Source organism: Thalassophryne amazonica, chromosome 10, assembly GCF_902500255.1.
Source record: "Thalassophryne amazonica chromosome 10, fThaAma1.1, whole genome shotgun sequence".
NCBI classification, from domain to species: Eukaryota; Metazoa; Chordata; class Actinopteri; order Batrachoidiformes; family Batrachoididae; genus Thalassophryne; species Thalassophryne amazonica.
Genome location: NC_047112.1, coordinates 73,156,025 through 73,173,996, shown reverse-complemented (window position 1 = coordinate 73,173,996; position 17,972 = coordinate 73,156,025). Strand labels below are relative to the sequence as shown.

At 40.9% G+C, this 17,972-nt stretch overlaps 1 protein-coding gene across 1 annotated transcript in view; it reads left to right on the top strand.

Annotated features, from left to right (window-relative positions):
- The first annotated feature begins 4,434 nt into the window (after nucleotides 1-4,434).
- fgf22 (fibroblast growth factor 22) overlaps nucleotides 4,435-17,972 on the top strand; it is a 120,560-nt gene continuing 107,022 nt past the window's right edge. Inside the window, exon 1 of the mRNA XM_034180265.1 lies at nucleotides 4,435-5,428. Within this exon, the coding sequence (XP_034036156.1) occupies nucleotides 5,071-5,428 (358 nt within the window). The 5' untranslated portion in view covers nucleotides 4,435-5,070. The remainder of the gene's footprint in view (nucleotides 5,429-17,972) is intronic.

The following is a 17,972-nucleotide window of genomic DNA, read 5'->3' as shown; positions in this document are numbered from 1 at the left end:
AGTGAAGCACCGGATGCACTGTAATTTTAATGGCAAAAACACCTTGAAGAAAACATTTATTAAATGAATAAAAAAAAGCTTCCCCATACAGTTGTCATGGAGGGGGAAACTAACTGTAGAGTCCCATTTTTTTTAAACCAGGCTGCTAAAGTTAAACATTTGAACATGGTCTTCTATGGCAATGTGCTCCTGTTTTGGAACCAGCCTCAAGGAACTGCAACCTTTTTCCATTTTTGATGGGTGGAGGTTGGAGCTTGTGGGCAAGTTGGTACTATGCACCATCTTGAAAAGATTCAATAGTTATGTGGTGAGTTGTGCTGAGCTCTTTATAAATGATAGGAGGAGCAACAGTTTCATAAGACATGACTCCCATGTACTAACCAATCTCCAACTGGTTCAAAATGCTGCAGGCAGACTTTTGACATGAAGCAGAAAGTTCCAATTCAGTTTCAGTTAATTTTCATTTATATAGCGCTAAATCACAACAGAGTTGCCTCAAAGCGCTTCACACAGGTAAGGTCTAACCTTACCAGCCCCCAGAGCAACAGTGGTAAGGAAAAACTTCCTTACCACTGTGAAAGTTTGACCGCATTACACCCATTTTGGCATCCCTTCACTGGCTTCCTGTCCCAGTGAGATCAGATTTTATGGTTCTGCTGCTAGTCTATAAAAATGTTCATGGACTGGCACCTCCCTAGCTGACCTAATTAAACCTTACGTACCGGCCCGGGCTTTGTGTTCTCAGGGTGCAGGACTACTTTGTGTCCCTAGGGTGAATTAGAAGTCTACGGGTCACAGAGCTTTCTCTTATTGTGCCCCTGTTCTGTGGAATGATCTCCCTGAGTCAATAAAACGGTCAGATTCTGTGGAGACTTTCAAGTCCAGACTTAAGACGCACTTATTTTCCCTTTCATATGGCTAGCATACTGGTACAGTTTTTACACTTTTTACTCTTTTAATTCATTTTATTAGGAAACTGAGCGTGCCGCTGCCTAAACTTTAACTAAATTCTGGGTCTTTAGTGAAGCTTAGGGCTAGTGGCCGGCGATCACCTTAGCATTTCCTGTTTTTCTTGTTTAATGCTGACAAATTATACTGTATTTTTGTCTTTCTGATACCTGATTCTGTTTTTTTTTCTCTCTCTGTTTAAGGTGCAGCTCCATCCAGAGATAGGAGCTGTATTTGTGCTGGAGACCCTCCTGTCCTGTGCAACAGCATTTCCTGTATATTCGTTTTGTGAATTGTTCTGTATTTTATGTCTGTAGCATGGCCCAAGCACTCCTTTGAGTCTGGTCTGCTTGAGGTTTCTTCCTCAGAGGGAGTTTTTCCTTAGTAAGGTTAGACCTTCTTGTGTGAAGCGCCTTGAGGCAACTCTGTTGTGATTTAGTGCTATATAAATGAAAATAAATTGAAATTGAATATTGAAATTGAAATTACTAAATGTGCCCATGCTGGAACAAGAATATATGTGCATCACCACATCGCTCACACTACAGAACTGCCTTGGGTCACCACTGGCAACCACCATCCAATTGGACAATGCAAATAAGGGACAGAAATTTTCAAGTAACAACACACAAAGATTCTTTCCTCAGGATGCCAATTGCAGCAATAAATCTTTACATAGAAAATAGTAGTCTGTTGCTGTATTGCTTCAACTTTTCACTTAAAAGGACAAAGGACACTTTCTGAAAGTACAAGTTCTCAGCCAGAGTGGTAATCTTGTCTGGAGCCAATCTTTTACTCACAGCTAATCCTAGAGGCTGGAGAAGATCACGTGCCCTCTGCTTTCCCCCTCATCCTCTCTCCTTTCAGCAGTGTGTGTGTGTGTGTGTGTGTGTGTGTGTGTGTGTGTGTGTGTGTGTGTGTGTGTGTGTGTGTGTGTGTGCACGCATATGAAACTTTTCAGCTGTGTCACTGACACAACATGGGAAGAAAGGTACCACAGAGACTTTTCAACAACTGGAAAACACTATTTTTATTCAGTCTTTCACAAAAAGAGATTGTGGCAAAACATGTGGAGGAACTATTTTATCTTATCACACAGAGCAACTGCGGAGTTTGTTGAAGTGGACATCACTATTCTTCCCATGGATTATTTTATCTTCATTTAATTTACTTGAAGAAAGACGGGATAATGGTTACTTGGTGTTTTTACTTTACAAATAGCCTTCCAAATGCACTCGAAGAAAATAGACATTGAATTTAATTGATAAAGTTAAGGTAACGTTTTCCACATAACATTGTCAATTAAGTGCAAAACAATATTGTAGATAAAATTAATTAAAATAAATGAAACATTATCTCTTAACATATACGACGGCTAAGACCAAGCTTTACCAAATTATAAATAAGTTTTTAATGATATACGATAGAAACTTACTTTTTTTTGCTGAAAAGTTAACTCCGCGGACTTTCGAGCCAGCCATTGCCCATCTTTGTACTCCTCATAGAAGCTGTGTGATGACATGCACAATGTGAGTGTCCATTCGGAATTGGTTCACCGTCACATGGTTTTCCAAAATCCAATCGTAGGGCAGATTTACCTCACGTGAAAAGCCAAAGATCGTTTTCAGGAGTGATATGATACTAGTTGGTCCCTTTGAACAGCCCCCTGGGTGCTCCAATGAGCACACACTATTAGTACATACTCAGTGTGCCCTGCACCATTACGCACAGCGATCTGATGACAATCTCACGTGGTCAAACAAAGAGTGTGTAACTATCAGGATTGCTCCACTAGTTTGCATGTGAATGTTATTGGATAACTCTGTTGCTTTCTCTGTGTAAAGCACTGTTTTCCATATCAAAATAACAAAACGCATAGACCATTTTGTATATATTGTTCAAAATATGCATTTGTGTTTATTTGAACCTTTTTGTTGTACAATCTTTCACACAAGACCTCAAATTATCTTTATAATGTGTCAAAACAGTTGTTTATTATAGTTTGCTGTGTGTTTTGAATAAATATGTGTGGAAAATTATTTTTCGCTTTATTTTTTCCTTGCCTATTTTTGATTGTAAACCTTTATTCACTTATAAAACACAACAAAAACATATATATTCTGAAAGCACAGGTTGTCCTGAAAAAAAAGAGACATAAAACTTGATTGTGGGATGTAGGGAGAGCTGTTAACAGCAATAATAACACATTTATGCTAGGCGAGTGAACTGTCCAAAAAATGCCCTTGGACCCCAGGGGGGTAAATCCCTAAAATTAACAATTGCAAGTATATTGAAAATAATAGTATTAATTACATTTAATACCCCTGTGTTTCATAGTACACAGTACATCCGTATTTATCAGTTAGAAGAAGAATAAGAAGAACCTTTATTGTCATTGTACATACATACAACGAAATAAGTCCTCTGCATTTAACCCTCTTAATTACAGTTAGACACAATCCAACCACTAGGAGCAGTGGGCAGCCACAGTCTGTTGCCCGGGGACCAACTCCAGATGTAGACGCTGCCTTGGTCAGGGGCAGAGAAAGGAGAAGACCCTAAATAAGTATGTTTTGATTGTGGGAGGAAACCCACACAGACACAGGGAGAACATGTATACTTCACATACTGAGGGCAGGAAGCAATCCCACAATCTTCTTGCTGTCTATTTGTTTGTTTCAGTGTTTGACAAATGGGACTCATTAGTCTTACTATTTCAGAATATTCATAAATTGCTCTTCATTAGTCATTTGCTGTATAAAAGTGAATATCAATGCTGGATATGAATGTTTTGGCTATGGCCAGCTTAAAAAAATTTAGATTGTTCTGAACATTTTGATGTGCAACACATTGGTATTATACTGTATGCAAGTACCACAAAAAGGGAAACTCCTCAGGACTCTAAGGGTGAATTAACACACATTCAGCTGTTTTCCCTCATTTCATTTGGCTCCTTTGTGCTGAAACTCTGATGCTTATAATCCATAACTTTCAGATGAGGAATTCCATCTTCCCACTTCTCAAATGAAAAACAAGAGCGGGGCAGCCATTAGTTCTCCTGCTTGCTACGTCCACAGAGATGTAGTTTCTGCAGCCATGAGGCAAAAAAGCCTTGTCTCTTTTTGAATAAAATCTCCTGAGGAAGAACAGAAATGGGACGGTGCCCATTTCATTTGAGTGAAATAGTTATGAATGAAAGCAGTCACCCCCATCTCCCCACCCCTCTCCTTTCAATGGCCTGGATGCTGGCCCTGCCCAGGATAAAACGCAGGAAAACTCAGCCGGCATGTCCACAGAGGAGTGAGTGGCTGGCTGTGTACGGCGGATCGTGAGGCAGCGCGTTTCCTCAACCTGCTTTCTCTGGTTTACTCTCACTTTGCTCTCTCCCTCCCATACTTACTCCTTCTCTGTCTGTGTCGCTCTCTTTCTTTCTTTCCTTGTCAAATGCTTCCTCTCTCTCTCTCTCTCTCTCTCTCTCTCTCTCTCTCTCTCTCTCTCCCACACACACACACACACACACACACACACCAGCCAACCACAGGTCAGCAGCTCAGACAGACACCTTATTCCTCTCCAGCTGGAAAGAGCAGAGTGTTGCAAGGTGCACACACACACACACACACACACACACACACACACACACACACACACACACACACACACACACACACACACACACACACACACACACACACACACACATATATAGTTTTTCCACGCTCACACACGTGCACATCTACGCACATGCCAGGACTTTATCTGTGAAGCTGAAAGACGTCCGCGCAAGAGGAGACAGAAGGAGCACCAAAATAGGAACTTATTGCTTTTAAAAGTGGATTCATTAAATTATCGCATGTTGTGAAAGGAGAAGACAAACACAATCAAGAGGACACACGATGACGAAGATGTCACATAACCGACCGGAACACCTCGAGGGAGGCCCTCACTCAGTCCAGGTCTCCTAAAGTGCAGGCTGGACGTCGGTGGCATCCAGAGGATCTCCGCTTCCTCTCCTTCTCTCTTCAGGACTCCCACCCTCTTGTCATCTCGCCACTGAGGCATCTCCCAATCACCAGCATGCCTAGAGCTTGCACAAGGTGCACCTTGGGAGTCTGACCCACCATGTGCAGATGGACGCCGCTCGTAGCTCATCTTTCTGCCGAGCCTGCGATTTGCACTGCTCCAGTTCCAGCCTCTTCTAGGCGACTTCCTGCCTCCTTTTACCTGATATGCTTCATCCTGCTGATGGTCAACGCCAGCACCGCCACAGGGGCCTGCCCTCCTGGGGGAGGTCATAAACCCCTTCAGATCCTGTCAGGTGGCATCAACTGTTCATGGACTTTGGAGAGACACACTCGCAGTTACAATCATCTTGAGGGCGATGTCCGACTACGGCGACTTTACTCCGCCAATAAATTCTTCCTCTGCATTGACAAAACAGGAAAAGTGGATGGCACCCGGCGGAAAAACTACGCTGACAGTAAGTTTTGTCTTTTTAAAATGTGTGTGGCATTGAAAAGTGTCAAGATGCCCTTTGACGTACTCAGATTGATTTTTATGGCTGGACTTTCTTATCTGTTCAGGTTTATAGCCATTGGTTATATCACAGCTGAGCTGTTTGTGTTGTGTTTGGAGCGCGTGAGACGTGTTGCTAGGTTAAGAAGGGAATGCCCCAGTGTGGATTAAGCTCCTCATGGGACAGCGGGTGCTGAGTTTACAGAAAAGATGACGTGAGGAAAGACATCGAGCATCAGTTGGCAATGCAATTTGGACAAAAAAAAAAAAAAATAGAAGCTTTAGTTTGAATGGAGATTAATTTGTGCATTGTTTGTAAGTGACAGGTGTCAAGTACAAAACTGTTCCTGTCAGACATTTAAAAGCAGTGTGGACTTTTCAGTTTCACGTAACCTATATCTGATTAGCAACATTATTGTGACTGCAGGCAGGGGGGGTGTTTGCTTGGAATTTGTTTTTACTTCACCCAAAGATCTGACTTGACCTCAGATATACAATGTAGCTATTTTTGCAGATTCTTTACCAACAATTTGTCCAGTTTACCCTGATGAATGAATGAGTCATTTTCAAGGCTTTGAAACAGTTGAAATAATGAAAATGAAAACTAGAAATGATTGATATCACTTGGAAAAAAAAAAATGTTCAATTGTTTTTCAAATTGTACCAGAACAGAAACAAAAATAGTAAATGGCTAATATTGTTTGTTAATTTTTTAAAATTAGAAATTAAAATATTTTCTGCTTCCAACAACAGCTTATGCACATCTTTGAATATCACAGAGAAACTTACTAGCAGCAGGTGATTAAAGTAAAATGTGGTGTGATCTCCTGTTTTCAAACCAGAGGAAGTAAGTATTTTGCTTTGTACTTTTATAAGTGCTGGTCTTAGACATTAACGTCAGTGTTTGGCTCATATGTAAAGAAAAATAATTAGCTCACTCTAATTATGGTGAAACATATAGTCAGTATAGTCTCTTGTACACTGGGGTTCCACATAATATAGTAAAAAATTGCCTATATCAAAAAAAAAATTTATTCCACGGCAAAAAATGTACAGTTGTCACACAGCTTTATTATTGCCCACTATTTTAATTGGTTGTAACCAGTCCAGGAGCAATAATTTTAGGGTGGAACTCAATACCAGAAATGTGAAAATACAGATTCTACTGGGACTGAAACAATTAGGGTGAAATCTGGTTTGAAGCCCGTCATGAGAATTTTAATTTGATGGAGGTTATAGTTTATAGTGTATATGAAAAAGAAAAATCACAAAATAGATTATCAGCAACATAAATACTAAAATAATGATAATAATTCAGGAAATTATCATTTCCTCCTTCCATGCCATCACATTTTAGCTCAACTCACCTGCTTAGATCAGATCAATTTGAGCAGAGTGAGTGACAACAATAAATTATTACTACATTAAGACCATCGACTGTACATAATCCGTGGTCCTGATGCCAGAATGTATTTTGTAAGTGTCCATCAATATGTGTTTTTTCAGATGCTTTCAGGTCAGATAAAGTGACTTCAGTTCTGAACTGATTTCTGTAACTAACTGACTGCTTGCTCTTTGGAGACTGCATGGATTTTAACACGATGTTATACAAGTGAATGAGTCAGAATATTTTCCGTACTGCTACTGGGGGGTGGGTGGGGGGCAGCCCCAGTGCCAAACGAACAGACCCTTCTGTTGCCACTGCTTCAATAAACTCCAAGATGCAGACTTGGTGACATATGTTAACCAGTTGGGATTAGTCACTTGGCACCATCATTTTATACCACACACACACGCACATGTGTAGAAATTCAACTTGAGATGATTTATGGCAGTGTTAAATTTGGCTTTTAAACTCTGGGCTCAATTCTTTCACGGTTTGTGGTAATACGTGTCAGCTTCCATAATAAAACTTTAAAACCCTGCTTGAATTGGACATTTGCAAAGTCATGCTGAAAGAACGGCAACACAGAAAAAAAAAAAAAAATACCTGTGCACTGCAAAGCATGCACTCTACAACTCCCTGTCACGCTCGGCGGCTCTCTGTGAAAAAGGGCACGCCCTTTAAGTGCAATGTCCACATACAAATTTACCCATCATCCTCTCATTTCCTCTGATGGAAAGAATGATTCTGGCTACCAGAGCGCAAAGAGCGTATACGTGAACCCAGACCTGAGCACAGAGCCACACACACACACACACACACACACACACACACACACACACACACACACACACACACACACACACACACACACACACACACACACACACACACACACACACACACACGAATACCTTAAAATGGAACAAAATGGACGTTGTGTTTGGTGTGTGGCTGGAGATCACAGTGGGTCTGATTTGGCTTAAAGCTTTCTGTGAAGTCCTGCTGTGCTTCTGTTGGAGGTCATGGCCTGATTACATCACACAGGGAGGATTCCAATCAGCCTCAAAGCTTCTTGACCCACAGACGTTCTTGATACTGATACAGTGACCACAGTATAGATTAAAGTGGGAAGACGAGCAGGAAGTTGTACATATTTAATGACAAAAGCAGTGACACAGATACTGCACATCCTCCAACACAGGCATCAGAACCAACCCCGTTTACAGACTCTCGGATCATTTTTACAAGCTTTAAACAACCAGATACACTACAAGCAACTCCGCACTGCACATTTTTGGACAAACAGATCCATGTTGAAATGTGCATACGTGCACAAACACAGATCTCTCTAAAATTTACACCTGTCTTTCAATTAAGTACCAAACTCATATTGGACAGCAGAAAGATATATTTGCTATATTGCCAACACTTATTTTTATGAAAGTTAATGATGCTGATTCATATGTGATATAGGTAATATTAAATTTTACTGTTGAGCAACATAAAGGGGAAAGCCAGAAGATTTTAAACCATTTCCTCTCAATTTTCCTATAACAAAACACCATCAAATTTTGAGGTGAGGTCTGTGAAAAAGGGGTGCAGCCATAAAATACTTTATATATTGAATAATGGGTGTTTTGGTCCTTTGCTGAAGTACAGTCCCAGCAAAACACTCTCATCTTTAAGGGATTACGATTTCAATTTTACATCATAAAACAACATATCTGCAGAAACATTCAGGTTCCTTTATAACATTTTTATTTTTTAATATGGCAGTTTTGAAATTTCAACAACATAAAATATAACGGAATGCTAAAATGCCCTCGTCCATACGAGCATAAAAATAGGAAACAGAAAATAGGTCAAGGTTAGCCATGCTTGAACTTGTCCAAGGTCTGAGTTCTAAGCATGTCCCCTGTGAATTTGAAGACTCTGGCATTAATAGGATTGGACTTATGCTGAGCACAACGGACGGATGGACAGACAGATGCAAAGTCTTTGCAATACCCAAAATAATGGCCATCAGGTAATCAGTAAAACATAAGACACAAAAAGGGCACTCAGATAGGGCAGTGCAATATCTGCCAACGGACATGTTTGACACTGATTAATGCAAAATATGTCTTTGTGATTCAGTTCCAACATAATATATGGTTCTATGTGGCCTTGACATTTGATCAATTATGTCCAAAATTTAACTGTTATATTATTAGATTAGATAGAAATTTATTAATTCCTTGAGATGACTCCCTCAGGGACTAAAGACTCCCTCCTTTACTAAAATATAACCTTTCTACCATGTTTAATCCATGCAAGTTTTTTTTAGTTAAACAGCTATGACTTTGAACTTTCAAGGCAAAGCAAAGTTGACTCAAAGGTTTAAACTGTCACAATAAGTGGATCTTTATCTAATTCTGTGGAACAGCCATTTTAAGTATCACAAGCACCGGGGTCCAAATTTTGACCTTGGCCTGTAAACTTGGCTAACTGATTTTTGTCACTTTGTCCTTGGTTGACTCTCACTCAGGTTACCATATTTGGTCCAAACTGGATCAAAGGGCTTTCACTTACTTTGTTCACACGTGAACAGAATGACCAAAAAGATCACCACTGCATGCACCACTGTCATGAAACACAAAATAAGATGGTACATAAGTAGTGTCTTTAACATAATTAAATCAAACATTTCACATGCAGGTGGCTTCAGACTGGTCACTGAGGGCCATTTAAATAAATCATTAGAAACTTGTGCCAAAAAACAAAAACAAACAAACAAACAAAAACAACAACAACAAAACCCAAAAACAAAACAAAAACCCAACATGCAGATCCACCAGATCAACATGCAGATCTGCTGCGGTGACCCTGAGTGCAAAACAAGGGAGCAACCGAAGGGTCTTACCAGGAGAAATGGAAAAAGCGTGTCATAGTATGAGATATGCCTTTTGTGCTTTCTACTATTTACTATCTTTACTTGAGATCATGTTGTAGAGATGTGTATGCAATTCAATATTAAGAGGAATAGTTTTAATTTATTTATTTAGGCAAGCAACTATATTTATTTATGATTTTGACATAATTCAGAGGTGATGGTCAAGTGGGTAAAATCTTGGGCTTGGGCTCATCGGTTCAAATCCACATCTAACTGGGAAATCAGTAAAGCCTAAGTCACAACTCGCTGTTTTGGACATGCATGAGTCACGCGACGCGCGGAATTCCGCTCCTCTTTCCATGACAAAAACTCCTGTAACACTGGAATGTGCCGTTCATTTCTAAACTGGACGCTGTCTTGATCCGGTATGTCGTCTGACTAGCACAGGAATTGTGAAAAGACGTGGACATCAGCACTTTTTCAGCACATTAAGACAGACATGCGGAGGAGTTCCGTGCATCGCGGTGGAGCCGCATGGCGCAAAGCAACGCCGTGATGAAGCCTTCCAGGACATGTTGGGGCATGTCCAGCTCATGCACAATCACAATCGGATAATCACACGACTGAAAAGCAACCGGAATCCACCTGAAAGTCCTGTGAGACCCACACAGAGGGTGTTGTGCCGCGTAATGAACGGCTCCGTGGCGCGTCCCTCCGCTTTTCTTTCCATGAAAAAACCTCCTGTAACAGTGGAATGTGCCGAAAAAGTGCTGATGTCCATGACTTCTGCCTTTTTGTGAAAGTCAGACGAGGTCCCGGATCAACAAAGCCTTCACGTTGGAAATAATCTGGTTGTTTCAGCGGGGCCTGAGCATGACAATCGGCGCTGGGAGCGCCGCGCGCTCTCAGCAGTTGTGGGCCGCCCTTAAAGCGGCAGTAACACTCCTTAATCTGTATAATCCCCATAAAATTGTCCCTGAAAGCCATATTAATTTTCCGAACGGTGTCCACCTGGAGGTCTCTCACAGTTTCTTGAAAAAAATTGATGCAGCAAAGCTCCAAATCATTCAGACATTTATTCACAATAAAAAAACGACGAGAGGGGTGGACCAGTGCTCACACAAAACCTGCTCACAGGCGAATGACACAACTGACAGGCATGAAAAAACTCACGCATGCGCACGAAGGTTCAAGCTTGTCTGATGCAATCACACATGATTCAAATCCATATGGTTTTTGAAAAAAATAAAAAGGTTGGATACTTTTCTAACAGACCTTTTATATATATATATATATATACACTCAACAAAAATATAAACGCAGCACTTTTGGTTTTGCTCCCATTTTGTATGAGATGAACAATGAATAAAGAGTGGAACGATCAGATGTGTCTTATATAGGTGGCTTCACAATGCCTGTACAGTCTGCCTGCAACCGTGTAATTTATGGCTCAGTATATTATGGGCACTGCAGGAAGACAGAGGGAAAAATCCCTTAATCCACCCTTTTCAGGTTTCAAATCCCGCAAAAACTCGGAGAGGTCGCTGCGCTGCGAGATCTCAGTAACATTGAGAACTGCATTGAGACGCTCTGATCGGGCTGCACTTTAACCGCTGCACACGGACAAAAGCATTAACATCGCAACATAAAACTATTTTTATATTGTGCCTAAAACTCTCATGAATATATTCTCTGGCTTTATAGATGATGTTATTGCATTTGTTTTATGTAAACATGCGAGAATCACAGGCTGTCTCTCTGTTATTTTCAGTGGGAGCTGCTGTGAGCTACGCTCGTTTCCTGATCATGTCGGAAAGTGAAGTTTGCTCCTTAACGTCTTGACTATTGTTCTTTACAACAATGTTTGTCCTCTTTGTTCGAGACTAATATGAACACAATTCCACATACATAATATCACCATTTCCCTCAAATATTGTTCACAAACCAGTCTAAATCTGTGATAGTGAACACTTCTCCTTTGCTGAGATAATCCATCCCACCTCACAGGTGTGCCATATCAAGATGCTGATTAGACACCATGATTAGTGCACAGGTGTGCCTTAGACTGTCCACAATAAAAGGCCACTCTGAAAGGTGCAGTTTTATCACACAGCACAATGCCACAGATGTCGCAAGATTTGAGGGAGCGTGCAATTGGCATGCTGACAGCAGGAATGTCAACCAGAGCTGTTGCTCGTGTATTGAATGTTCATTTCTCTACCATAAGCCGTCTCCAAAGGCGTTTCAGAGAATTTGGCAGTACATCCAACCAGCCTCACAACCGCAGACCACGTGTAACCACACCAGCCCAGGACCTCCACATCCAGCATGTTCACCTCCAAGGTCGTCTGAGACCAGCCACTTGGACAGCTGCTCTGCACAAACTGTCAGAAACCGTCTCAGGGAAGCTCATCTGCATGCTCGTCATCCTCATCGGGGTCTCGACCTGACTCCAGTTCTTCGTCGTAACCGACTTGAGTGGGCAAATGCTCACATTCGCTGGCGTTTGACACGTTGGAGAGGTGTTCTCTTCACGGATGAATCCCGGTTCACACTGTCCAGGGCAGATGGCAGACAGCGTGTGTGGCGTCGTGTGGGTGAGCGGTTTTCTGATGTCAATGTTGTGGATCGAGTGGCCCATGGTGGCGGTGGGGTTATGGTATCGGCAGGTGTCTGTTATGGAGGAAGAACACAGGTGCGTTTTATTGATGGCATTTTGAATACACAGAGATACCGTGACGAGATCCTGAGGCCCATTGTTGTGCCATACATCCAAGAACATCACCTCATGTTGCAGCAGGATAATGCACGGCCCCATGTTGCAAGGATCTGTATACAATTCTTGGAAGCTGAAAATGTCCCAGTTCTTGCATGGCCGGCATACTCACCGGACATTTTCACCCATTGAGCATGTTTGGGATGCTCTGGACCGGCGTATACGACAGCGTGTACCAGTTCCTGCCAATATCCAGCAACTTCGCACAGCCATTGAAGAGGAGTGGACCAACATTCCACAGGCCACAATTGACAACCTGATCAACTCTATGCGAAGGAGATGTGTTGCACTGCATGAGGCAAATGGTGGTCACACCAGATACTGACTGGTATCCCCCCCAATAAAACAAAACTGCACCTTTCAGAGTGGCCTTTTATTGTGGGCAGTCTAAGACACACCTGTGCACTAATCATGATGTCTAATCAGCATCTTGGTATGGCACACCTGTGAGGTGGGATGGATTATCTCAGCAAAGGAGAAGTGCTCACTATCACAGATTTAGACTGGTTTGTGAACAATATTTGAGGGAAATGGTGATATTGTGTATGTGGAAAAAGTTTTAGATCTTTGAGTTCATCTCATACAAAATGGGAGCAAAACCAAAAGTGTTGCGTTTATATTTTTGTTGAGTGTATATATATATGGGACATTCCATAATTAGAGGACATTTTGGCATATACACTTCTTAAAAATAAATCTTCTGTTTTAGCATCTTATGTTGTATATTTAAGAAATATGGGTCATAATCTACTAAATTATATGATTTGTCAAGCTCAGCCATCAACGGTACTTTTTCCACCACATATGTTTTATTTGCTGTGTGTATGTGTCCACGCAACCCTGTTACAAATACAGTATGGTCTGGAAAAAGGATTATATATATATTGCAAATAATCACAACAATGTAACCAAAATGAATTTATTTTCAGATGTTATTTGATCTCAACATGTATTGTGGCACACTATGCAGTAATGACGCTGTTCTAACTGAAGAAACGTGTAAATTCTGGCTATTTATTTTAAATATGTAAATATTTTAATAATATAAAAATTCATATAATACATTAAAGTACACAAATAAATTCATTTTTATCATTTAACTAAACATCTTTAACCATAAACACCCTGTTAACTATGATAATAACCATGTTATATAATTTTAGTAACAGGGTTGCAAATCAGTGCTAATACAGCATCTACCTAATGAACAAAAGCTGCTTAATTTAGCTATTTTACCAAGGTCAAGGACCAATGTAGTTTTACAAATACATTATTCAAAATTATTCTTAAACTATGATTAACAGGGTTGAGTGGTTTAGCTTTACGCACTCAGATAACCCAGAAAAGTTTGAAAATATATCAAAGATGCAAGAGGGCACTCACCTTTGGTCTACCCATGGATTTTGAAAATGTTTGGATGATGTAATTCCCTGTTTGTAATATGACATAATTTTTTAACCCTTCATCAGCCAGGCAAAAATGGTATGGGTAACAGGGTTGCGTGCACATTCAGGGACACAACTTCATAGCACAATAAATAGCATTCAAAATGTGTTTTATTCATTTTTTTGTTTGTTTGTTTTTTTACAGGTACAATAGATTCATGTAATGAAAATATAACAGAAGACAATTAATTAATTAAGTCTTATTTTAGATATTATAAATTATGTAAAAGCTTGTCATTAGGAGGCGGGGACAAGAGAAAAACCTCATTTTTAAGGGTATTTTACACCTATTCAGTATATTTAATTATGTAACGACACAATTTCTTTCCAGCAAATTATTATATTTTGCTTTATGACAGTTTAATTGGCAGGTTATGTGAAATATTTTGTTATTTTGGACTAAAGTATTTTAAATATCAGGTGTGGGACAGCAAATGTCCCCTAATTCTGGAATGTCTCATATATATATATATATATATATATATATATAAATCTGCCTGTAAAATCTGCCTCTGTCCGCTGTGTGACTTTCTACGGCACTGAACACACACAAGTGATATGCAAGTCTGAAACACGGCTTTGCCACATTGTTCCTCGTAGACTGCCCATAGTAGTATGCATGGTGGTTTTTAGGGTTAAAGGCCCTTAGGCAAGGTGTTTAATCTTTAAATTGCTCCCGGAGTGCAGTTGAGCACCTTGCATGCCGGCACCCTGACGTGTGTATGAGTGTGTGCGTGCATGTGAATGGGTGAATGACATGCATTGCTGTAAAATGCTTTTAGCATGAAAGTGCTACAGTAATAAAACAGTTGAATACTTATCCCCAAGTGCTGTCAGTAGAAACATTAAAATGTAAAAACAAGGGGGTGAGAGCTTCTTGAAGACACCATGTGTGTGCTCATGAGTGGTTGACTGTTATCACTGTTGCGCCGGCTGAACTCCTCTTTGCTCGGCCAGAACACAGCTTGGAGCTGTGGCTGACCCTCTCCTGTCCCTTCCCTGTCCTCTGTCACTCTCACACGCCTGTCGGAAAGCTGCGTTGCCCCGGCAGCTTTGCTCGTTACACCCAGCCCCGGCCCTCACCTCCGCCCCTCTCAGTTTTTCCATCCTCAAATCCCAACTCCCTCTCAGGTGCAAAAACAGTTGGAATTAGCCAACAGGCTGTGTGCTAATTGAGGCTGGAAAATATTGTATCAATCCCAATGGAGCAGGAGCAGAGGCATGGAACAGCTGAGGGCAGAGGCACGAGGGAAAAAGTCTGACATAGAGGGACGAGGGAATTAATTAAAGATGTGAAAGTTCAACATGATTAAAGGGAATTACAATAAATTCTAAATAAACACAGTATGTGGATGCTTGTTAGTTCAATTCTTGAATATTTAGTCCATTAAGTGAAATGAAAGTTTTGTCATATTGTCTAGAAATAAGTGATTAAAAGGGGTCATATTGTGGAAAGTTTTTTTGACAGTTACTCATGCAGGAAGTTTCAAATTAAACATCATCAAATTCCTAAAGGTCTGCAGCTGCAGAAACTTTCCTGCTTTAAGAAAACTAAGTTTGAAGCACCACATTTTAGACTTCTATAACATACGTTGGGTGAAAGCTTGCTCTGTGTGACACGCCCACACGGTCTGTGGTGGGAGAAAGATGATGTCACCTCTCTGATGGGAGAGGGTGTGGCAAGGAACAGCTTCTTTCCATTTAAACAGACAAGTCCAAAAGCAGGTTTGGTTACCTTGGTTTGATTTTGTGACCATTTACTCTGACAGGTGTGAATGCTGCTTTGGCTCAAACAGACAATTTTGTGCTTTAGGGACAGTTAAAACTGAGTTAGTCAGTCTTTTGGGTGTCCCCGTTTGTTCAGGGTCACCACAACGGATACAGTACAGATCTGTCTTCCTGACACAACTGCACCTCTACCTGGAGAAAGAGATACAGTCGCAGGTCTTCCTAAGAGGTCACCCATTGAAGTACTAACCAGGAACAGTGGCAGGTCTTCTTAAGAGGTCACTGATTGAAGTACTATCCAGGAACAGTCACAGGTCTTCCTAAGAGGTCACCCATTGAAGTACTAACCAGGAACAGTGGCAGGTCTTCCTAAGAGGTCACCGATTGAAGTACTATCCAGGAACAGTCGCAGGTCTTCCTAAGAGTTCACCCATTGAAGTACTAACCAGGAACAGTCGCAGGTCTTCCTAAGAGTTCACCCATTGAAGTACTAACCAGGAACAGTCGCAGGTCTTCCTAAGAGTTCACCCATTGAAGTACTAACCAGGAACAGTGGCAGGTCTTCCTAAGAGGTCACCGATTGAAGTACTATCCAGGAACAGTCGCAGGTCTTCCTAAGAGTTCACCCATTGAAGTACTATCCAGGAACAGTCGCAGGTCTTCCTAAGAGTTCACCCATTGAAGTACTAACCAGGAACAGTCGCAGATCTTCCCAAGAGGTCACCAATTTAAGTACTAATCAGGACCTACTCTGCTTAGCTTCTGAGATCTGACAGGATCAGGCTCACACAGAGCAGACTGGCTGCCGGGACAGACAAAACTGATGGACGGTTTAATTCATTTACTTAATTTGGACTTCTTGCCAAATAAGCTGTTGCTACTCATCTTACGTGTCTATTTACCTTCTTTTAGAGACATTTGTTTGACCAGTGAGATTGCTTATTTGGTGAAATGGAAGTAGTTTCACATACTACACATAAAGTTGTTGCTGCTGGTGTGATGGAGGCCAGCAGTAGCGGTCAGTAAACCTTACTCCCCAACTGCTAAAAGGATCCTCTGCCAGAAGGCCAGAGCCCGGGCTTTAGCCTTCTGGTTAGAGAGTCAACCTCCCATGCCGGAGATCATGAGTTCACATCCCGATGGGAGTGCATGGGAGGAGTCAAAATTCACAACAACACAGAATAAAACTGCTGCACTGGCAGTAATACTATCATAACACAATTACAAAGACAACACATTGGTCAGTGGCACATGTAAGGGCGCATCCATCCATCTACTGCTAGTTTATATCTGACATAGAGGACATGGGCACTGGGTGTAAAGAGGACAACTAAATAATAAAGTGACGTGTTCCTGTGGGCTTCTTGGTATAAAAAATGAGGTGTGGTTGAGCAGAACTGGTTTGTTGATACTATCCATCACTGGAGAAAGTGCTGTAACTAGGTTTAAGGATATGATTCCTTCTTTATGTTCTCTAATGCCATATACCAACACAGTGCAGAGTAGCTACCTAAACTCTGTAAGTGAGATAGAGTATCTTGTCAATAGTTTTACATCCTCATTGAAGACAACTTTGGATGCTGTAGCTCCTCTGAAAAAGAGAGCTTTAAATCAGAAGTGCCTGACTCCGTGGTATAACTCACAAACTCGTAGCTTAAAGCAGATAACCCGTAAGTTGGAGAGGAAATGGCGTCTCACTAATTTAGAAGATCTTCACTTAGCCTGGAAAAAGAGTCTGTTGCTCTATAAAAAAAACCTCCATAAAGCTAGGACATCTTACTACTCATCACTAATTGAAGAAAATAAGAACAACCCCAGGTTTCTTTTCAGCACTGTAGCCAGGCTGACAAAGAGTCAGAGCTCCATTGAGCCGAGTATTCCTTTAACTTTAACTAGTAATGACTTCATGACTTTCTTTGCTAATAAAATTTTAACTATTAGAGAAAAAATTACTCATAACCATCCCAAAGACGTATCGTTATCTTTGGCTGCTTTCAGTGATGCTGGTATTTGGTTAGACTCTTTCTCTCAGATTGTTCTGTCTTTTCTGTTATTAGTTGGCTATGAACCACAGGCTTTTAAGGTGGCAGTAATTAAACCATTACTTAAAAAGCCATCACTTGACCCAGCTATCTTAGCTAATTATAGGCCAATCTCCAACCTTCCTTTTCTCTCAAAAATTCTTGAAAGGGTAGTTGTAAAACAGCTAACTGATCATCTGCAGAGGAATGGTCTATTTGAAGAGTTTCAGTCAGGTTTTAGAATTCATCATAGTACAGAAACAGCATTAGTGAAGGTTAC